The sequence below is a fragment of the Ambystoma mexicanum genome, chromosome 1p, assembly GCF_040938575.1.
Source record: "Ambystoma mexicanum isolate Mex_15411 chromosome 1p, UKY_AmexF1_1, whole genome shotgun sequence".
Lineage (NCBI taxonomy): Eukaryota > Metazoa > Chordata > Amphibia > Caudata > Ambystomatidae > Ambystoma > Ambystoma mexicanum.
Window position 1 is genome coordinate 1,201,062,739 of NC_090921.1, and position 24,375 is coordinate 1,201,087,113.

The window sequence follows — 24,375 nt, forward strand, 5'->3', positions numbered from 1 at the left end:
CAGTGGGATGAGCGCTCGCTGCTGTGATCTGTGTGTGTGAGTCGCAGGTTTGAATACTGGCATGGCCAACTCAGCTTTTCGTCCTTCCGAGGTCGATAAATGAGTACCAACTTCGGTTTGGTGATATCGTATGTATATATGTAGTATTTACAGTGCTTTGGCGGAAGCGCTATATAAATAAGCATCCTGATCTCATCTCTGCCATTTGACACATGGTTTCCCATATACAAGCGATGATCTCTTCTACTTAAAGTAGACAATACAGTCTCTTGATTTACCAATATTTGAATCACTCAGCCTGACTGCTTCAGAAGTGTTTCTTCTGGAGTATTTCTGATATTGCTGACTTTCAACACGGAAGTTCCTTCCTTGCTCTCATAATAAATGTCTGCTTTCAACCCATGAAAAAGTGACCTTTTTTTGTATTTCAGTAAACCGCACAAAGATTTCAACAAATCCTGTTGCTGGTAAGTTGGCGATGACCCGAGCGTTAGCACTAACGGTTCTATGTCTTTATAACAAATACTTAAATAACAAAAACTTTTCAGTGAAAGAAAAATAACGAAAAATGTCGAATTTTGTTTCTCTTTTTTAATTTGGGTCCCCCCAAGATCCCCATTTCCCCAGCTTTATTACCTCCTCAAGTCCCCCACAATTTTAATCCCTTACCCCAACCCCATATATACTTTTACCAAAAATTCGACTTTTTTTCATTATTTTCACTGAAAAAGCTATTCGTTATTTTTTTTCCCCGTTATAAACACTGTATACCTACATTTCTCCCACCTCCAGTCAAGTCCACCCTTAAGCATGAGCTTTCATTTGGGGTGACGGAGGCAAAAATCTGGAAGTCCTCCATAAACTATGCTCTAATCATAGGGATGTATCCTAGGACTGGGCGCCGCCTCTTCCTAGACCATAAACAGCAAGTCACCCTTTCCTTTCTGATGGCTAACTGTTAGGCAGAATCACATGCAGTACCCTTTGGGAACACTTCATGCAATTAAGACTACAAGTGTCAGTACAAATTCACCTTTGGTACATGCCTGCACTACACAGTTATGTGGTAGCAGTGGCCTAGCAGCTAGACTTATCTCAGAAGTAAAGTGAGCAGTAGAACAAGTTACATAAAGGACCAACCAGTACTCCAGGTTTCTTGGTAAAAAAAATATACATTTATTTACACAGTCAGTTTGAAAACATTACACTAGCAAGAGCAGCTCAAAACCATAAATACACAACCAATAAGTAAATTAACAAGTTTAGATCCCCTGAAGTGGGAGAAACATGGCACTTCAGATATGTTAGGAAGGGGTAAAAAGACAAGGTTATAAGAATAGACAGCCCAAATACTTTCATAGGCAGGGCAAAGGGTTTCAGTAAACTACAACCAGCAATTCAGTTCATAGACATGGGCCAAAGTCAATGGTTCAGAGTCTTTGTATAGGATAGCACAGTTCTGGTAGTAAACGGTTAAGTCTTTGCCACGGATTTTAGAAGAATTTGGCTATGCGAAAAGTTTGACGAATGTTTAGGGAAGGACAAGCCTTTGAAGTTGGGAAAGTTCCACAAACATTTGCAATGGCCGAAAAGATTTCCGCACCGCGTTTGCACAGTACCTTGTCAATGAAGAAAGCTGTAGCTAAGGCAGTTGTTCCTGGCAGTTCGAGCAGATCTCGCTGTTCCTGAGCTTCAGTCGTGGGGACAAGGAGGACGTCAGGAGGTTCCTGCACTGCCCAGGGATGAGGGATGAGGCCACATCCCTGGGCAGTTGAGGCCACACCACAACTTAGGGCGTGTGCGCTCCCTCACAACTTCAGCCGCGCACTCTCCCTCGCAACTTAGATTGCGTGCACTTCTTTGCATTTTAGGCCCCTGCATACTGTCTACGCTTCCCCTCCCATCACTTTCCCTACCTTCCTCTCGCATCTTTTGCCCCTTCATTCTCTGACCTATTGTATTGTCACCCCTTGTGCGCTGTTTCCCTGGTCATTCCATTGTTTTGTTTTCTCTACTGTCCCTTTGCATTGCCTGCATTCCTCCACTTCTGGGTTCCTTAGTTGCATACTGTGCCTTTGTTGGGTTGGGTTTCTGTACTGTACTTTGACACTCTCGTTGATTTTCCTCTACTGTATTGACATTGTGTTCTCTACTGTATTGGCATTCCATTGCATTGCCTGCATTCATTACTTCTAGGTTTCCTTGGTTGTGCATTGTGCTTGGTTGATGGGCTCTCTATTGCACCTGATTTTGTAGTTCCGGTGTTTCTTGTTCTATGCTCCCCTCTCTTATGTGTCCCCCCTTGGGCCTCCCTCCTGTCTGCCTCCAGCGTTACCCCCCCTGCTTGGGCTCCCCCCCTCTTTCCGCCCACAACCCATATGCTGCTCTCTGTCTCCCTTTTCTTCTCTAACTGCTATTCTATCTACTATCCTACCCTCCTCACATCTCTGATGTCTCTAAGAAGTCAAACTATCAGCTGCACCTCAACAGATGTATTCTTCCTTTTCTCCCTTTCCCCAGAAGCTCTCTGTCTCCAGAGCTCTCGTCCCCTCTAGGCTGGACTATTGCAACATCCTCTTAATCTTCCTGCCTTTACTACTCGACCTTTACAACTTATCCAGAACAGGACTGCAAGACTTGTCCTTGGCCTCAAGCCCAGGGATCATATCTATCCAGCTCTGAAATCTCTTCACTGGCTCCCGTGGCTGCAAGGATCAACTTCAAGACCCTCTGCATCGTCCACAAGGCTTTCTGGGGCCTGGGACCGCTCTACCTCTAACTTTTTCTTCCAAAACATCTTCCTTCTAGAGCTCTCCACTCATCCACCTCGAACTCTCTGAGAGTCAGATGCTTCTCCGAGCAGAGAGTTGGGGCAGATCTATCTCCTCAGCTAGGGCCTCCCTCTGGAACAGCCTACCTGCCTCTCTCAAACTTGAGCAGAACCACCTCCAGTTTCGGAAGCAACTCAGGACCTTCATTTTTGCTTCCGCTTTCTCTCTTCCTCTCCCCTACTGATGCACCCGACTGCTCTGCGCAGTGGTCACCTGGTCACCCTCTGAACTTGGGCCCAGGTTCCTGCATGTCTAGTTGCCCTCGGACTGCCTCTGGGCTCCCCAGCACTTAAGCATCTGTATCTGCAATCCTACAGTTTGTTCTCTCTGCCTTCATGAGCCACCCGCTGGTTGCACTTTTGAGTTAACTGCACTTAACCCTTCCCCTCCCCCCTGGCACTTCTCCCCTTCCCTCTTCCCCGCACTTGGGTGATCTGAATGACACAAGGCCTAGTAAGATCGTTATTTTGTCCTCCCTTTGTTTCCCCCTCCATGTCTTGTCATGCCTAGAAACACTTGTGTAAAGACATGTCATGAATGCCACATCATATCAAATCAAGTCTGGCAGGAAGAAGCTCAAAAGGGAAATCCTGGCAAAGAGAGGGTCCCTAGAATTCCCCTCCTCACTCCCAGGTACATGACGGCCCAAAGAGCCAAGAACGCACAAAGCCACTCACTATTCGGCCAGGCCCCGGGAGGACCAGTGACTGACAAGTATGTGGAAAGATATTCTCTCAGACAGCCATTCAAACCTTATTCAGTGAATGTCTTTATGGATACAGGTGCTTCGACATTGGTTATGGACCCAAATGCCTCGATGGACGACGGTGACTAATGCAAAACAATCATGGTGCTGACGTCGCTAGTGACACCAGGACGTAGCCACATTAGTGACGAAGTACACTCACAGCCATGCACAGAGCTACACAGACACACACATGAACACACGAAGAACATGATTACACAATTCTGAAGATAGAGGACAGATACATATACATACTGTCAATGTTTTTATTATTTTACTCATTAGCCAAATGCAGAAACGCTAAATGCAAGGCAACAAAGAGATTCTGAGCAAGCTTGCAGATGCTTAGTCCAACTAACCCTATGGAACTACAGGATCATATAGATCATGGAAGGACCAAAGATGACTAACCTATTGGAAACATAGTACGGTATAGGTGTTCGGAAATCATAGTCCTTATAATGGAGATTACATGAGGCCGCAAGACGAGGTACACAGGAAATCAGGCCCAGGCTGCATAGGACAGCAGGCCAGGGCTCACAGCGAAGGTCCGAGACAAATAGCACACTCCAAGCCTAAGACGATAAGGAGCAGGCTGCAGAAAAACTGAATACATACTCCTAAATTGCAGGCCAGGAGAGCCCGATTTCGTAGTTCTCAACCACGTGATGCAGGCAAGCTAGACAATGGTCATTCACCAGGGGTGAGAAGATGAACGGTTCTCAGCAACACAGAGGAGAAGTGAAATATAGAAACATTAACAACGTTGCAAAGTTGAGGGCACTCTCACAGGCAAAAGTGGTACTGCGAACAGATACATTGGGAACACATAGTCATTCTCACCACCTTGAAGAGGTGCACAGAGCGCTGAGAGCAGAGCTGGGTCCCAGGCCTGGGGAGACCAGTTCCAGCCAATCAGGGGTCGAAAATCCTGGGGTGGATGGCAGAGGGCAAGGGCCAATGGTAATCCTGCAACCCTGCAACAATGTAATAGATAGTTTCTTGGGCAAGGGGCAGGCCAGCAACCTGGAAGGAAAGGATCAATGACATTAGTTCTATATGTGTTATGCATAAGGGATCCCACTCCATTTACCCAACCAAGAAGGCTGATTGTTTTTTTGGGGAAAGGCCCATGTTGTGACGCTACTGTGCAACAAAACGGCCCGACACGGGCTCGGGAGCGGAGACTCTGGAGATTTTTGAATGTCCTGTATGATCCCTGTCAGTTTTTGTAATAAACTGCTGTTCTAACATGCACTTGGCTGAGTCCTCTGTTTGTTACTGGGGGAAGGGTTGTTGGGCCCTTGGAGCTGAGCAGGAATGCTTGTAGTAAGCACCAGAACTCTGGCATACTTATAAGCCAACACTGGTCTCCAACCCAGGCCTCCCAATTGCTGATACCTACACCAGTGCTTCCTCCAGACAGACACTTACCGACATCCTCTGTCATTCCCTATCCAGGCCTATGGACCCTCCATATGGTCTCTGTTCTCTCTCCTTTTTTCTCATCTCCCATTCATGGTGGCACCTGGTGGGAAGCCCTCTTGGCCCCTTTCCACTCCTCTAAAACCATCATTAATGTCTATTAAATGGCACTGTCTTGGCCCAGGGCCCTCAGGCCAATCCCCTCCTTTTTGATAGATGCTTTGCGCACCTGAACAACTTCCTTTCTTCTCCTGCTATCCCTACTTACCCCTCTCTGGCTCCTTTGCCGCCTCCTTCCTCCCTCCTTCCTCCCCCACCTCTCTGGGCACGCTCTGCTGCTTCTGTGGCCCCTCCTGTTCCCTCTTCTTTGGCCCCTTCTGTTCCCTCCTTCCTCCGCCACCTGTCTGGTTGTTCTGATCTCTTCAGACCTCTGCCACTCTAACCCTCTAACCATGTCTTTCTCTTGGAGCGACCACTTTCTTCTTTTCTCCCACCTCTCTCGCTCTACCTCTCAGGTGAAGCCGACCCCAGCACTGCCACCCACTGTCTCGGTCACCCGGCCCATGAAGCCTGTGTCAGTTGAGGCTTTCACAGCTACTTCTCTCTGCCTCCTACACCTTTGGCTGACTCACACTCTGACACGGCCCTCTCTAACCTTCAACTCTCTATCTCTAACACTCTTGACGTCCTTGCCCCTGTCATGGGGATCCGTTTGAAGCCCACATCCAAGTGCAACTTTTGGTTTGATTCTGACCTCGCCACCCTTAAACACAAGTGTAGGGTGACTGAGAGGAAGTGGAGGGCATCAGGCGCACCCCTTGACAAACTGTCCTGCCACCTGCTCCAAATGCAGGGCAGACTCTCTGTCCTCTCTAAGAAGAAAGCCTCCATCCAAGCCTGTGTGGCATCTAACAACTCGGCCAAAATTTTCAAAATCTGAAAGGAGCTGGCCAATCCTATTGCAGTCTCTATCTCTCCTGTTCCATCCCAGGCCCTCTGCATGGCCCTGGCTTCTCATTTGACCACTAAAACTCAGGACCTCCTGTCCACTCTCTTTCTTTACCTCCTCATCCTCCTACTCTACCACCACTGGCCCCTCTTTGGCTGCTTCTCCTCCTTTGTCCTCCTTTCCCCTGTTCACCCCTGACAATGTTTCTAGACAATTCCGATCTATAATAATTTGGCATTTATATAGCGCTACGAACCCTCAGGTATCTGAGTGCTACTTATTATTATCCACGATGTGTGGTGCTCATTTATCAACCCTGGAAGGATGAAAGGCTGAGTTTGGCCCCGCCGGGATTCGAACCTGCGTTAGGAGGCTCTGCACGGATGTCAAAGCAAGCGCACTACTCGCTGTGCCACTTGACCGGCTATGAAGGTCTCTTCAAAGCGTGTTCTCCCCTGCTCATCCTGAACCATCAAGGACCATATCAACACCCTTGCTCGAGCCTTGGTTGATTTCTGCAATCACTCTTTTGCCACTGAAACCTCCCCCCACCCCCATTATCACTTGCGTGTGCACCCTCTTCTAAAGAAGTCCTCTGCCGATCCTTCTTCTCCGGCTAACTATCGCCAACCTCCGTCACTAGTTTCCTGGGCAAACTCCTGGAAAAGCTGGCCATCTCCCAGCATAATCTGCATACTGAATCTGTTGGTTGTCTCCGCGATCACCAGTCTGGCTTCAGAGCTGCCATAAGCACAAAAACTGCACTCCTGAACTCATGTAAAGACTTGCTCTCTAATCTTGACTCTAACCTTCCTTCTGTCCTCATTCTCCTCAATCTATCCTCTGATTTTGACGCAGTCAGCTACGCCACCCTGCTTAATTGCCTCTATGACAACCTGGGTATCACTGGTCAGGCCCTGCCCTGGTTGACCTTGGGTCTTTCCTCTCTTCTATCACTCTCTCTACTTGTGGTATTCCCCAGGGGTCTAACCTTTCTCCCTGGCTTATCAACCACTACCTGGCACCTCTTGCCCACAGCAACGCTACTTTCTGCTCTAAATTTCAGTGTTATGCAGATGACACCCAGCTCTTTCAGGCTCCCCTTAGCCACCTCTGGTCCTTCTCTCATACCAGATCGTCTGGCCGCAAATTCAGGAATGGTGTCCCGCCTATGATCTCTGTCTTAATGCCAGTAAGACTGAGATCCTCCTCATTGGGACTCCTGCTCCCTCCTTTCCTCTCTCTCTCTGGCCGCCCACCCTGGGCCCTCTCCCTGCTCCTTCCTGTGAGGCTAAGAACCTTGGTGTCATCTTCGACTCCACCCTCTCCTTCTCTCCTCAATCAGCTGCACCTCCTCAGAGGTATTCTGCCTTTTCTCATGCTCTCTGGTCCTCTCTAGGCTGGACTATTGCAACAGCGTCTCTCTGAATCTGCCTCTCTCTACTCTTCGACCTTTACAACTTATCCAGAACAGGACTGCAAGTCTTGTCCTTGGTTTTCAGCCCAGGGATCATATCTCTCCAGCTCTGAAATCTCTCCAATGGCTACGTGTGGCTGCAAGGATCAAGTTCAAGACCCTTTGCATCATCCACAAGGCTTTCTGGGGCCTGGGACCGCACTACCTCCGACTTTCTCTTCCTAAACCTCTTCCTTCTCGAGCCCTCCGATCGTCCACCTCCAACTCTCTGAGGATCAGATGCTTCTCCAAGCAGAGACTGAGGGCTAGATCTCTTTCCTCGGCTGGGGCCTCCCTCTGGAACAGCCTCCCTGCCTCTCTCAAACTTGATAAGAACCATCTCAGGTTCCGGAAGCAACCTTTTTGCTTCCGCTTTCTCTCTTCCTCCCCCTTGCTGATGTCCCTGACTGCTCCGCACACTGGTCACCTGGCCACCCACTGAAACTCATGCCCAGGCTCCTGCATGTCCAGTTGCCCTTGCACTGCCTCCGGGCTCCCCCAGCACTTAAGGGTTTGTATCTGCAACACTACAATTCCTTGTCTCTCTGCACTTATGAGCCACCCTCCAGCAGCACTTATTGAGTTACCTGCACTTCTCCCTTCCCCGTGGCACTTCTCACATCCCTCCTCCCCGCACTTGCACGATCTGAATGACAGAAGGCCTAGTAAGATCATTGTTTTGTCCTCCTTCTGTCTCTCCCCTCCTTGTCTTGTTGCGCCTAGAAACACTTGTGTACATGCACGTTATAAATGTCTTATATCATACTTGGTGGCTTTGCCAACTGCATTCTCCAAGTAGGTGACTTCTGCCATTGGAGCATTATCTAAACCATCAAACCTTAGTAGTTTCTGTGCTTCCTTACCAGCCTAGTTGTCCTGATTCAAATTGTCAATGTCACCCAGGTATGCCAGGGCTATACTATCCAAAATGTAGGTACTTGTTTCATCATGCTAATTTTAAAACAAATTTGGGGCATTCCTCATGCCAAAGTGCATTACTGGCTACTCAAAGGGTTCAAGTTTGTAGATCAAAGCATACCTGATTTATGATGATTGAACATTGTCAGGCCTCTCTTGGCAAAAGTCCTGTGCATTCATTTTGGGGTCCCCCTGAAGTAACAATAGAGTCTTTTGGCCTCAAAGTGGTTTTATGTTTTTTATTTAATATTTATATAGCACCAGTATGCAAGCCCTCAGACATCAGGGAGCAGATCAAGAAATAGTAGAATAGGAAAGCGTAATCCATCATCACAAAGCCAAGAGCAGTTCAAGCGAACAGATGTGTCATATGGGAATTCTTGAACTGTCCTAATGATTTATACTGTTGCAGATCCGGAGGCAGGGTGTTCCATAATTTAAGAATTACTGCATGGAAAGCACCTTGACTAGCTACAGCTAATTTGACTCTAGGAGCCTTCAGTAGATTCAAATCATTAGATCTCTGCACTCTCCTGTTCGGTAGCCATAATAGCTTTTCTATAAATACTCCTGCCATTTCTCAAATAGGCATTTAAACGCCAACGTTAGCGAACGAAAGACCACTCTTGCCTCTACTGGTAGCCAATGCTGGGTTTTCGTGGCTTCAGTTATGTGATCTCTACGCCCCCAATCCCATCACTGCTCGTATGGCATTATTTTGATCCACTTGCCGTTTATTCAGTTCCACTTTCCCTGTTCCCAGCAAAAATGTGCCACAATAGTCAAGCTTTGCACCCACTATTGCTCTTGCGATACTGGCCAACTCTGTTCAGACAGAAACGGGTGAATTTGGCATAACAGCCTAATATAATAGGTTGAGGTGGAGCCAACATAACTAACCTGAACTTTCATGGTTTGGTCAAAATAGGAGCCAAGTGTTGTAACTTTACGTAATGTGGGTATAACAGCCTGTGATATTGAAATGAGCATACTCCTTACTATGTTTTTTTTTCAATATGACATCCATCCCTGTAATAATCAGTTTGTTTTAGTATTTTTTCAAAGCCATGTCATTCCTCAACATCCAATCTTTAAAAATGGCATAAACTCTATTGACAACCTTAGTGTCCTTTGTATAGTCCCCCATCAAAGGGATAAGACTCTGAGTATCGTCCGCATAATTCGCATGAATTAATCCTCTTGAATCCAGAAGCTGAAAAAGTGACAGTGTATAAATGTTATAAAGAGAAGGGGACAAACACGAGCCCTGAGGCACTCCAAAAGAGAATTCTATAACATCTGCTTGCGCAATGTTACTATATACTCTCATTGTTTTTTTAGCCAATAAGGACTTTACCCATGCTGCTAATGACTCTGAAAAGTGTGCAAAGTATAAAAGCCTTTGGACCAGAATATTATTGTCCACCAAATCAAAGGCAGGAGACGGATCAAGTAGCATCAGCATTGACGTTTTTCCTTTTTCCGTGAGATCCAGGATATTGTCCTTCAGATCTAAGAGAGCCTTTTCTGCACCTTGTACCGTTCTGAAACCAGATTGATGCTCACTCAAGATCTTGTTTATAATCAAGAATTCCTGCATCTGCAAATATGCTGTTCTATCCAAGGTTTTGAGTAAGAACGGCACATTTGTAATTGGTCGATAGTTGGCCAAATTTATGGGGTCCAACTTTTTTAATAGTGGAAGCACCCATGCTTGTTTCACACTATCTGGCACAACACTTTAGATATATGATTTATTAATACATTTTGTGATGGCAGCAATAAGAGCTGGCACACGTAAGTTAACCACCACAGCTGGGCATGAGTCCCCTTCACAGGCGGTGGGTTTTAAGCGTGCTACAATATCTCCCACTTCCTTTTCTGAGACTGGTCTAAAAGTAAAAGGCTCTTCTAACTTATCTGCCCCAGAATCCCTCATGGCATCTGTACCCAAACAAGACATGATGCTATTTCCTTCTATGTTCTGTTTATTACCAATGTCTTTAACATTTTGGAGCTTATCAGTCATAGCCGTCTGAACCACGGTACACCAGATCTATCTTCTACTACACATGGTTTTGCCAGTACTCTGAGAACCATAAAGAGTTCCTTTGTGCTGTTCCCAGACTTGCTAATCCTGGTTTTATATTCTGATTGTTTTGCCTCCTGAATAGTCAGTTTGTGGGTTTTAGATACTCGAGCAAAGTCTTTTCTATCCTAGGTAATTTAGTCTTTAGCCATTTATCATAAGCTCTTCGTTTTATCCCTTTTATTTATAGATTTCTGGGGAGTACCATGTTTTAGAAATTAATTTCAGCATATTGCGAGATTTTAACAGGACAATATTATCTACTTCTCTTTCTGGGGTGTCCTGAGATACTTGTGCTATTTCCTCTGCTGAATCCCAACTTCTAATGTGTGTATATAACTGTCTTTTGCATTGTATGAAATACTGTGTACATGAACATGGATATTTATTGGTTCTTTTTTGTACATATTGTGCTTGATTTGGAATTTATGTTGAGCTAATAGTGCTTGGTAATTGACAGACCTTGCTTATGAGTAATAATTGAAATAATAAAAAGTTACTTCTGTATAATGCTTAAACAGAAGTACGAAATGGTGATTTTTGTAAAATGTATCCCTATGAAAACTTAGGTGGACACAGAAAACTGTAAAACACATACCTAGGAAATACTTTAGATAGCTTGTGCCATATTTCTGGTATTGAGAAGTTTATTATAAATTAAATTTATATATATATTTAGTGAACCTGTCAGGACACTTTTTTGTTTTGTGGTTTAGTGATTTCCCGGTCCTTGACAGAGTAGGGATATACCCTCTAGTGCATTATCTTTCTGACAGCCAGGGCTGTCTTTAGGGTTTTCTTCCATTGTTCATTTTTTGTTCCCTTTTCTTTCTCTTTTTTCTTCCCTAGTATACATTCTACTAGTTTCATCTTTGGAACACACACATGTTTTGCACTTTCTGGCTTCAGTAGCGTGTTAGTGCTGCTTTGTTTGTCCCCCGTTTTCCCAAAAAATTATTATTTTTTTTTTAATTTTTTATTTTTACTTTTCAGTTCTGTTTTGTTTACATATGATACTAGAGTATGGCAGAGAGCGCCACTTTGAGTTACAGTGAAGAAGAAATCACTAACATTATTCAAGGCCCATCCCTCTTTGATTCCAACAATGGTACTGGCCCCGTGTTTGTGAGTAACAATGCTGATGAATTATTAAAACGTAAGAAAAAGGGCTTTAGGACCGAACTCCACGGTCATTTTTTGAGGGAATACCTCAGAGCAAGTATCATCCCAGCCGGCCTTGTAGTACGGAATGAACCAGGGTTGTTTCTAGAAGACGAGTTGTATAAAACAGGCTTTAGCCAAATTGCAACTAAGTGCAGTAGAGATCTTATGGTTTTAACGATCTCTACTGCACAAAGATTAGCAATTACGGCAGAGGGAAGTGGAAGCAGAAGAACTCAAATTCACTACGAACCAGCTTAATATTAATGCCAACGAGAAAATTCGGGAAATAGAAAAAATCTTTGAGGAATTTAAGACTGCAACTTTAACTAAAAAAACAAAGAAATTAAGCAAAGATATACAAGAGTTTAGAGTTGAAACTATTTACCCATATTTAACTGCTGAGTATTTACAACAAAAGAATCAGCCGAGACAACAGCAACCAACAAATAATAGAAGGGGACGCCGAAGATGGGTAACCTTCTCCGATACAAGCAGTGACTCCTCTGGTGACATTCCGTATCAAACAGGACAGCAACAGCAAATATATAGACTAAGAGGACAAAGGCCTTTTTTAGGGAGAGGTCAATTTTACGGATCCCAAGGAAAACTTTACAACCAAGGATGGGAACCTTGGCCAGGCAGGAGACGGCAACGCCAGTGGAGGAGGGGCTTCTCGCAATAGACCCTACAGATATGCCATCGACTTGCCCCGGAGTTGACATAAGGCAACCATCAAATATCCCCATTTTCAATCTCTCTGGGATTGAGTTATCTTCGATCCAGATGAAAATATTGGGCATGGGGCTCTCATTTGTCCCGACGAACCATACGGATTGGTTTACTACAGAAATGGAGATAAAAACTTTTTTTTAGAAAACTCCGTTTGAGACACTATTTCCAAGATAAAGATGAAGGACAAAATATACAAGACACGGGTCTTCGGATCCCTTCGACCTTTACGCCGACGGACAACCAAGTGACGAATGAAATTGTATTATTTGAAAAATGCGTTCTGGGTGATCTTCAAAGACTCAAAGGTAAAGCAATAAACAACAAGAATAACCTTTCCAATGAAGAAAGAAAAGCATTGACAGAACTAATGGCAGACCAAAGGCTGGTGATAAAACCAGCGGACAAGGGAGGGGGAATAGTAGTCTTCTCCCAGACAACATACAATAGGATGGTTTTGGACCTCCTTGAAGATAGACAGTGTTATCAACCACTACGTAAGGATCCATCAACAAACATTCAGGAGCTCATCCGAGAGGCTACACAACTTGGAGCAGAAAGAGGGTGGATATCCCAAAAAGAATTAGAATATCTTAATCATTCGGAAAAAAGGACCCCCTCTTTCTATGCCCTCCCCAAAATACACAAGCACTCCTCTAGACCACCAGGGAGACCAATTGTGTCAGGTTGTGGCTCCCTGTTGGAACCACTATGCAAATTTGTTGATCTATTTTTACAACCGATCAGTCAGCAGACTAGAACATATCTTAAAGACACTACTGCAACCATTAACATCTTTGAAGGAACTAGTTTTGACAACGAGCAGCAGCTATTAGTGACAATGGACATCCAGGCACTTTATACTAATATACCACAGGAAGAAGCAATAGATATTATACATCAGCAACTTATCCATAACGCCACCCAACAAAGAGTACCAGCAGCATTCATTGTAGAACTTATGGCCATTGCCTTACAGAAAAATTTCTTCAAGTATGCAGACCAGTTCTACCTCCAAATTGGAGGTACGGCGATGGGTGCAGCATTTGCCCCGAGTTTGGCGATATTGTTTATGGCTAACTTTGAAGACAGATTTGTACTAAATGACAACAATCCCTTTATTTCACACATTTCCAAATGGTACAGATATATAGATGATATTATTTTCATCTGGGAAGGGAACAAAGAACTACTTGGGCAATTCTTAACATATCTCAACGGACTACACGATACTATTACTTTCACCATGGAGTATGACCACCATACAATCCATTTTCTGGACCTACAAATTACTGCCAATATGGGTCATCTATCTTGCTCTCTCTATAAAAAAACTACAGATCGCAACACCACTTTACATTTCTCCAGTTTTCATCCGAGGGCACTGAAAGAAAATCTGACATACAGCCAGTTCCTTAGACTCCGACGGAACTGTACTACAGTCTCAGATTATTATAAACATGCAGACCAACTAGCTGGAGACTTAAGAGACGCGGATATCCTAAAAAAATAGTAAAGAAAGCCCTTAAAAGGGCAAGGTTCACAACAAGAGAGAGCCTATTGACACCCAAAATTCAAACCCCTACACAAGAGAGGGTTGCCTGTGTCACTACTTACAGCACTGAATCCTTTGCAGTGAAAAAGGCCCTAATGAAATATTGGCCTATGATTTCTACCTGTTTACCCAATCTAGGAAAGCCTCTGTTCGCCTTTAAAAGATCAAAGAACTTTCGAGATCAATTGGTGCATGCAAAATCTGATCACAGAACTAACATCAGTCAACGAGTTTTACGTCCCATTGTGGGACACTTTCCCTGCGGGAATTGCAGGGCGTGCAAATTTACGAGTAAAACCTTAAAATTCCAGATTGGTACAAAACAATGGGACATTAGATTCATGTCCAATTGCAAATCATGCAATGTGATTTATTGCATTGAATGCCCTTGTGGCTTGAGGTATGTAGGCCAGACCACTCGTGCCATCTCCATAAGGATCGGTGAACACCGTTCGAGAATTAGATGTCGTAACCATGCAGCCCCAATGGTATCACACTTTTTGGAATTGCAACACTCTCCAGATGACCTCAAATGGTGGGTGATTGATGTTGTGAAAAACAGCATGAACACACAAAAAACCTTACTGTACAAGGAGGCGAGATGGATTTATAGGCTTGACTCCATGAATAAAACTAAAGGTTTAAATGAGGAGTCTACTTTTAGGTGGGCATAGCAACGCCTTTAATAACACATGCCTTAAGGTATCGTCTGCAGTAGGCATGAGTGGAGATATGTGTATCCTTTTGTGGGGATTTACACTGAGGTGCATCTGCAGAATATTTCTGCCACCCTTTACATCTAGATGATGTGCTTCTGCACACAGCTGACTCTATTTTGTTTCTCCTTTCAGCCCATGTGATTCAATTGTTGGTGCATGAAAACGAGGGATTGCAGACTAATGAATATCACCGTGTATTTGTGCCTCTTTCGTTTTTAGAAGCATTTGGTTGCTATTCCACTTCTTACCACACAGCTCCTGTGGCGCTGTTGCAAGGCGAGGTCCCTGCCGAGGCTCGCATGCTAGTTAGGTGTACTATGGTCATGCCTGCAAGACTCTCTGACACACTTGTTTCTAGCTCTGAGAGAGAGAGGCACAACCTGCACATCACGGTTTCAGCACAAAGGTAACAAATCTAGGCAGCCTTGCTTCAGCCTCCGCATTGCCCTTTATTTTATGTGGACAAGCGGCAACTTTTGACCATGCCATTCTGTTGTAGATTTCAAACATAATGGAGCGGGAGGCTCCAGTCCATGCCGGGCACATTTTTGAATTGTGCAAGGCTTCCCGAATAACATCCTAGTGCCCTGCATCTATAGAGAGACACCAAGCGACTACTGCACAGCTTCTCCCATTTAAAGGTAGAGTTAGCGACTGGTTGTTGCCAATATGTATTTTGTTTACAACCTCTGGATTACTATGCTAATGCCGGTTCGCCTACACTAATTTCATATGTTGACTTCACCTTTGAAATAGTAACGTCAATTTGTAAACGTGAAGGAACGAATCTGAGCTTGAGCCCCAGACACGTGAGTGCGCACATTTGGTGTTTTACACTTTTTGGTGCACTTTTTCTCATTAGTGCAGATACATACAAGGTGCTTATATTTCAAAACTGGATTGCACTGCACTACTTTTTAACTGTAACTTTTGGTTTTTGATTAACCTCGCTCCATGGTCTAGTGGCTATGCTCTCTGAAAGTTTTATATATATGTCTGCTTCATGACACATTACTAATGGTTTTACATTGGTTTTTATCCAGTTCTTTTAAAATAATGCTTCTTTGTTTTTTGCACAAGAGGTGAATATGTCCCACAGGCTCCCTTTATAGCAGGATTGGTTTCATGCACATCACTCTGCTTTTACAGACTTATGAGCCCAATGCATTGTGGAACTTGTAGTTGCATGCCCTAAAAGTCACGGGACACATTATTTTGAGGTATTTTGATTGTGATCCTGTGGTTCCTAGTGAGACTATGTTTCTTGTCTTTTTCTCCTTTTTTATTTTTTCTGCACCTCAGGGGTCACGACTTCTACTGGTCCTGAGGAAGGCGGAATGGCCCACTCCGCCGAAACGTAGTTTACTCGCACTTTCTGTTTTATTCGTGTGCGAGTATGACACCTTCTAGATTTATCCTGGTGTCACATGTAGACCCCGAGTTTAGCTAGTAGATCTTGAGTTTAGCTAACCAATTGAAAATGCCCCCAATGGAACTGAAAATTTATAATCCAGAGACATATGGTTTCAACCTCTGAGTGGGGGCCTATCAACTTCAAAATTTATATAGTGTTGACTATTCTGAGAAAAAGTTTTTTCAAATGTTTTTTTCTAATGTGTGTATATAACTGTCTTTTGCATTGTATGAAATACTGTGTACATGAACATGGATATTTATTGGTTCTTTTTTGTACATATTGTGCTTGATTTGGAATTTATGTTGAGCTAATAGTGCTTGGTAATTGACAGACCTTGCTTATGAGTAATAATTGAAATAATAAAAAGTTACTTCTGTATAATGCTTAAACAGAAGTACGAAATGGTGATTTTTGTAAAATGTATCCCTATGAAAACTTAGGTGGACACAGAAAACTGTAAAACACATACCTAGGAAATACTTTAGATAGCTTGTGCCATATTTCTGGTATTGAGAAGTTTATTATAAATTAAATTTATATATATATTTAGTGAACCTGTCAGGACACTTTTTTTTGTTTTGTGAATCCCAACTATCTAACTGATCTGTCAAGGGAGTAAGGGATGTATTCAAGGCCTCTAGTGACAGTTTGTGTATTCCTAGAAACAATCACCACCTTTTCTGATTTATTTTGTTTCTTGTGCCCTCCAAACAACTTCAGAAGAAAATCAATAGTATAGTGGTCTGATGATCCACAAGGTCGCATACCAACTTCTGCCACTTGTACATTAAGGCTGGTTAACTAATCCAAGCTATTCCCATTCACATGTGTCGGTTCAACAACATGCTGGGAAAAACCCATATCTTGTAACAAAGCTTCTATAGCAGTAGCATTACGGTCTATCAAGTTATTACGCCATATGTTAAAATCCCACAGATCACCATTTTGGTGGTCTGCTTAACCAAAGGAAGCAGCATGTCAAACAATTGTATTTGGAATTCAGGCATTCCAGTAGGAGGACGGTATAATGTTATCCATCCAATAGTGGTATTAAATCCACTGTTAGTTTCAGGAATGCAGCCTCACACCCAACAGGAGCAAGACTGTCCACCTTCCTAATATCCAAATCTGCTCTATAAATCAGGGCTACACCCCCCTCGCTACCTGTCTATCCATACGAAGAATAATAAATCCCATTGGTACAGCCAGTTACAAGGATGGACCAGCTGCCTCATGCAGCCATGTTTCCGTGATGGCGAGTATATCAATACTCTGCTCTTGAATATAATCTCTGCAATATCAGTAGCATGCTTTAATAAAGAGCGTTTGTTTACTGGTGGACACTTCAAACTCCTCTCTGAGTCTAAATGGTTCACTATGTTACCATTTTCGTAATGCATTTTGTCCACCCTCTCTCTATAGGTAATGGCTCATCACCCTGATCTCCAGATAACAAAACTTACATCTTTCCTCCCCCGCATGATTAGCCGTTCCTTTTCAAATTGAAGTCTTCTGATTTATCCCCCACATGACTGCTCCCGGTACTATTTAAAAGTGCTCCAAGTGATCCATATGTCTGCACTAATTTAGCTATCACCTCATAAGGCACATCTTGGGGTATGGCTGTGGGAACAAGCCCTATCTCGATATATCGTTTCAAGATCCCGGCCGTACACTGGGAAGTAATCTGGGAGTTAAACTGTGGCGCTAATAGAGACATACTGCTATGTAAAAACAGCACCAAAATGCCAGAGAAATTACTAAGTGTTTCCCATCAAAATCCCCATCCTCACCATGTCTGGGAATACCAGCACAGCAAAGTAAAGTGCAATACAATCCAAGTTAATGTCCTCCTACTTGGTAGACTGCCGCTAGCCCAGACGCTAAATGTTACAAACCAGCTACACGTGCCAGCTGCTCACGCGCCTGCTGAACTTAATAGTTATTGGCGCCGATGTGAAAAGACAACCTCCTAATGTGGCAGAGGTCACTCAAAATCTTTCTTAGAAAGCTCCACATTTATTCCAAACTAAGAAGGGTTTTGCATGAGGGTTCAGTGATACTTGTGCTGGGTAACATTGTGGTTTAGTTTACCTACACAGGATCCTTGTGCCACTGATGCTGGTAGGGCCAAATGGACCACACTGTTGATTACTACATTCTCAAACATACTACCACCACAGGGGCTGGGTCAAAGCATCGTCTTGAGCCTCCACTGTGTTCCCCTCGTTCTGGCCATCCTGGGGCAGCTACCAAAACCTTCTCACACCTGCACTATTGGTAGGTCAGAAAAAAGTGTTCAAAACCTTAGCATGGGTCATATCCATATTTTCGTTTGCTGCCAGTAGGATCTCTTGTCCCAATCTCAAGTCTCCTGTCTTAATTTGAGAATCTCATCTCAGGGCCCTATTCTCATCCAGGTGTTAAGTACTGAAAAGGACTTTAAAAGGCTTAACAACCTTTTCGGTACTTAAGACCTATTCTGAAGGTGGCGCATTCTTCCGAAGTCGGAAGGAATGCGCCACTTCCGGAATACATGTGGCAGTTGCTGGGATGGGTTGGAAACCAACCTAGCAACCGCCAAATTCGTAAATGGCTTTTTGGAAGCCTATTCTTGTGGCACTCCGCCAGTTTAATATGTGCGCTAAACTAGCGCACATATACGGTACCCTTTTGGTGCCGTTAAACTGGAGGAGTGCTACAAGAAGCCTTGTTTGGTGTAAATGAAAGTGTTCATATACACCTGTGTGTTGTATATGGACACTTTCATGTACACCAAAGCAAGCAGCTTCAATTTTGCTGCAGCGTTGAAGCTGCTTGCTTTGGTGTACATGAAAGTGTTCATATACACCGCATGGGCGTATATGAACCCTTGCGGTGTATATGAACACTTTCCTATACACCAAAGTAAGCAGCTTCAACATCCTGCAATGTTGAAGCTGCTCACTTTGGTGTATAGGAACGTGTTAATCTGTGTTCTCAGCAGCATTTTTGTAAAATAACGAACATGTCATTATTTTACAAAAATGCTGTTGAGATTGGATTGCGCCCGTTAGAACTAAAAACAGGTGCAATCCACACAGAGCACTGTCGTGCTCTACGAGGACGCCTAGGCCCACTTGAGAATAGTATTGGAGCCTGGGCGTCTTCTTTTGGCGCAGTGAATCGTGCTGTCTAGCACCTTCACTGCACCAAGTTGAGAATAGGGCCCTCAGTACTCTTGTTAAACTATTAGCTACCACTGGAGCTCAATCAGCAAACTCTCAGGCCCCTATTCTCAAATTGGCGCAGTGAAGGTGCTAAATAGCACAATTCACTGCGCCAAAAGAGGACGCCCAGGCTCCACTAGTATTCTCAAGTGGGCCTCGGCATCCTCGTAGAGCACGTCACTGCTCTGTGTGGATTGCGCCTGTTTTAAGGTGTTACGGGCGCAATCCAATCTCGGCAGCATTTTTGCAAAATAACGACATATTCGTTATTTTACAAAAATGCTGCAGAGAACACAGCTGTGTTTGAACACGCTCCTATACACCAAAGTGAGCAGCTTCAGCATTGCAGGATGTTGAAGCTGCTTACTTTGGTGTATAGGAAAGTGTTCACATACACCCATGCGGTGTATATGAACACTTTCATTTAAAGCAAGCAGCTTCAACGTTGCAGCATGCAACGTTGAAGCTGCTTGCTTTGGTGTAAATGAAAGTGTTCATATGCACCCGTGCAGTGTATATGCAAGGCAGGGTATGCAGATGATCCACTGCTCTGTAATCCAGATCTTCCCCTGTACAAAAATAGACCCCTTGGGAGGGTCTCCCTGAATGCCTCATTATTTAGCATTTTGGGCCCATCAGGTCCATTTCCTTCTTCTCGACCCTCTTGTGTAATGGGTCTAACTTACCACCAAGGTACCTCACCTACACAAGAGTTGTTCCACTGACTTCTGGTGGATCCTCAGGTTGGGGAGTTGGGATGTGGCAAGGATCTCTGGAATCTTAGTCCACCAAAAATATCATCCTTTAATGTTAAATTCTTGGTGTTTGATACCTTTATTCCGCATAAGCCATATCAGTAAATATATGTTTATTTAGAAGATAATGTTAAATACTGATTACTGTAGTAGATTATGTATCTAGTCTGTTTGTTATAAAAGAGATCTGGTGTGCTGTGCACCCTTGTGCACTTGAGAACTCACTCTGATTTTTCTTGTCCATCTTTCCGGGGGATGACTGCATATCTGAGAGGACTGTATTGCTTCTGCCCTTTTTTTAGGTAATCTGACTGCCTCTTTTAAATCTGGTCTGCTTAGAAGTTGTTCCCATCTTCATATCAGGAGGTTTCTGTACATCTGCCCTTTACCTTTACCTTTAAGGGTACTAGCTTTTTAGACTGATGGACATATAGCACACCACCACACACATGTACACTCTATAAAGAAGGGGTGTCCTTTTTCTCCGACATAAAGCATAACCCCCATCCATGTCCCTTGTGTGGACAGTCTCCCTTGAAATGTCAGGCACTGGTATAACTGTTTCACAAATTAACATTCCAGGAGGGGTCTGAATGGAGACAATGGAGGTGTTTGCCTCATATGACGATCACCTCACTCCACACCAAGATGGCACCCATGGTCAACTGCATGCAGGTTTGTCTTCCACGACCGTCATGGCACTTCACTCCGTCCTACAGGCGTTACGTTGTAACCGATGCTCGAACTCTCCCAGTCAGGAATAAACACTGGGACAAATAGGGAGATTTGAAGCTCAATGCTAAGGTAACCGTACCCTAGCTCAACGCTCAATGTCTTCCTTGCTCATCCTTTCCCTGTCCTTGCCTCTGTGTTCCTTGTTTCTTGGCTCTCTGGCACCTTCCTTCCTGGACTCTCTATCCTTGGCCCCGTGATTGTAATCCTTCTCCTTCAGCCTTACTTGTCCTTATCTCCACATCCTGCCATTGCCTGTTTGCTACCACATCTGCTGAAGTGCTGCCTCGTCCTATTCGCAATCCGAAAATAGTTTTTTTCCCTCCTTCTGAGGAATTTCATACTTGGAGGATTACTCAGGGTGTCACCCGGCCTGAGACATGAGCCAAGGTGGCTTCTAGAGAGCGTCGCCCCTATCTGCACGACTTCCAATTCCTGGAAAGGGGCCATCACTGGAAGGCATCTTCTCCACCTCCTCAAATCAAGCAAGAGGTGAGATCTTGACAACATAGTCAATCACCTGATTTGTCACCTCCCTCAAACGCAGGTCTGAACACCATACATGACAAACTGGACAATTATTTCTCCCATGGACTACTGTTAAGAACAATTAATCTTTTTGCACCTTTCCCTCCATAGATTCCTAAGGAACCCCATTCGTTTTGCTTGTTTTTAACTCTGTCCTGACTTTTTGGATGTCAGTAAAGCCTTCTGCTTTACTTCCCTTTCTGGTTTTGCTCATTCGCATACGGAAACTGACTATTGCATGAGAATGTCAGGACTGAGAGTTTTTCTTTCTTTATGAATTCTTGTATTGTTATAATTGCATGCACTGCCTTACAGTGAAGTGCAGGTGCAGTTAGGATACTTTGTATACTTATAACTTTTATATAATGGCTTTTTGGTCACTTTGACAATGCGTCTAAGAACCTCTTGTGGCAGCTGTATGATTATTACCTTTTTTTGTGATATTTTTCTCTTGCACTTTTGCATTTATTGAGACTGGCTACTAAAGGTAGCTATCTCTCTAAGATGGCCACACCAAAAGATTTTTCGCTTGTTCTTGTTCTTTGGCCATATTGTTCTTTGGCCTTCTTCCTGCTCTCTCAGGTCAGGAAATGCCTTATATGAAATGCCCTTCCCAGGTGGGCTTTGTCTCTGAGCCGGAGTGGAGGGGGCAGGGAGAGGCTGGGACTGTCTGGTCCCAGTCAACATCCTCTGACATCCAAAAGTATGTTGCTAGATGGATGTGATGACCAGTGATTGTCCAGGATTGGACAAACCTGAGCTGTTTGAATGGCACAGATTCCTACCTTTGGTGGGCTTGGGCTAGCTCCCAGCCTGAATCTTGAATATAAGGAGTACCCCTACAACTGTTTGAAAGATCATCATTGCAACCAAGATTTCTACAACGAAGAGCAGCCTACTGGTGCCTGAGGATAACCACCACAGCTGACCAGTGATTGGTCCAGTGAAGCCTTGTTCCTCTGTCTGATCACAGAAGATGCTCATTGGTGCTTCGAACCTTGGACCACTCTCAACTCCTGCTTGAGGATCTATGCCTTGGAAGCCTTTGAAACTGTCTCTAGACCAACTAGTGGAGTGACCATCTCTCACCTGGACTACCTCGCTGCAGCCGTCATCATTCCGATTGCCCAAAATGGTCACACAAAGGCAAGAAGCTTTACTTCTCCAATTACATTCTCACAAATTGGCTTTTTCTAGTTTTCTAGACAACAAGAAATCCTTTGATTAATTTCTGGCATTGGTTTAAGTATTACGTTGGTAGACATCTGCATCACCCTACTAAGCTTTCTGGACTTCTGTGGAGTACACATACACTAAGTTAACATAAACTGTTGCCTCAATCATAATCAATAAGGATTTCTTCCCCAGGACTAAGAAACCTGTTTGGTTTCTATGGTGTGTGTCAGCACTTTCTCTGCAAATCCAAAATGTTCCTCCACACATTCCTCATTTGTTTCTGTTCCTTCCGATGAAGGCACAGGTCTGCTGGTTGAAGCAGCAGGATTCTGTGGAATTTGCGTGGTTTACATGAGAATATTTACACCGTTGATACTACTGCTTGCTAAGGGATGTGCTGCTAGATATCCTGTTGTGCCTGTGGGGATGGGTGTCTACAGTGGACTTGCTATTCTAGGTTCCCCTTATTGCTTTAATTGCCACTGGATTTTCAATTTCTCTGTAATGCCTTCTGGTTCTTCAGGTCGGGTTGCCCCCTCTTCTTGGATGCTGATTGGCCACCTTGCATTCCATACCTTGTTCCACTTGCTCCTTTCTTGCGGAATCAGAATCTGGGGATAAACTCTGACACAACCTTATGCCCTCAAAAGAGACTGAGGCAGCACTTGACAGCTCTTTATCCTCATTCAAGACTTAATGAAGATCTGAATCTCTTCATTTGATTCCCAGTTTGTGACTTTGTGGATACCGAAAATTCCAGCGCCATCAAAACAAAGGTTATATGGCCACATACATTTCTTAAATAAGTATCAACAACCTGAATTTTCAATGAGAACTGTCTGAAATTAATGTCTTTGTGGAAGATGTCTTCTTTAGGCAATGCAGAAAATGAACTCTCAAGATGATGTTTCCCACTGCATCTACAACCCAGAAGCATAGGGGATGTTAAAATGGCTCTCTTTCCAATATATTGCCTCTCTGCACGGTTCTGACGCATCCTCACATGGATGAGTAGAACTCTGTTTTGGGTTTCTCACCATAACATTGTGAGGCACTGTTACTGGTAGATGTGACAAGGTGAGTACAATGGCCTTTTCAAGTTAGGATGGAAACTCCTATCGGTTGAAGGCTGGAGGGTTCAATAGAAAACGCTGAGTCCTCTCCCTTATGGCCTCAGCAGATGGGATCCTGAAAGCCTGACCCCCACCTCCTGCTGAAAGGTTTGTGTAGACTGCTCTATACTCTTGCTTTGCGTCAAGAAATTACTTGCCAGTCTTCTGTTGTTTTATGTATAAACATTGTGCCCGAACAAGAATACTGGAGATTTGAGCAGAATGAATGAGAGGCCTTTAGAGGCTATCCTATTATGCGGCAGATGCTCTACAGCCAGCTATGGATTGGAGATACAGGGGGAGAGATTGCTTCCCAACATAGCAGCAATGCTGCAAGCCTCACAGGCCTCCCAACCTCCACAAGCAAGCTTGCGCAACACCCAACAGACTACTGGGAACTGAACAGGAGAAGAGCCCCTATCCCTAAAAAAGACTTACAGTGGGGCCTCATGTCCTGAAATACTTTTATGAACATGGGTCTTTTCAGGCCGCAAACCTCAGTATGTGGCAAGCCCATGCTAAGAAAGTGGGCAACACTTACTACCCTACTTTTAGCATTTCGTTAGGCTGGTCCCGATTGGCCAGGGAGAATTGTCCACAACTGGAAGAGTCAGGGGTATATAACAGGTGGAGAAGGACCACGATACCAGCAGGAGAAAGAAGGGAGGGCATAGTTTGGATGTGATTTGCTCAACAGGTGAGGTATTGGCTTAGGAATGAGAATGGTTCTGAAGTGTGAGTGTGCGTGTTTGTGTGGTGTCTGGGTGGGAAAGCTACTTTAAGTGAAATGAGGGAGTAGTAGAGTGAAAGGAGGGAGTAGCGTAGTGAGGAGGAGAAAGTAGTGGAAGTAAATGTAACATCACACT

The 24,375-nt window shown here is 44.1% G+C and overlaps 1 protein-coding gene across 2 annotated transcripts in view; it reads left to right on the top strand.

The window, feature by feature from the left end:
- LOC138451714 (uncharacterized) overlaps positions 1-24,375 on the top strand; it is a 220,565-nt gene that overhangs the window by 97,868 nt on the left and 98,322 nt on the right. The window contains exon 6 of one of the 2 annotated variants that reach the window (XM_069604924.1): positions 432-467. The exons of the other annotated variant lie outside the window; for it this stretch is intronic. Coding sequence (XP_069461025.1) covers positions 432-467 — 36 coding nt within the window. The remainder of the gene's footprint in view (positions 1-431; positions 468-24,375) is intronic. 2 annotated transcript variants of the gene reach the window in all.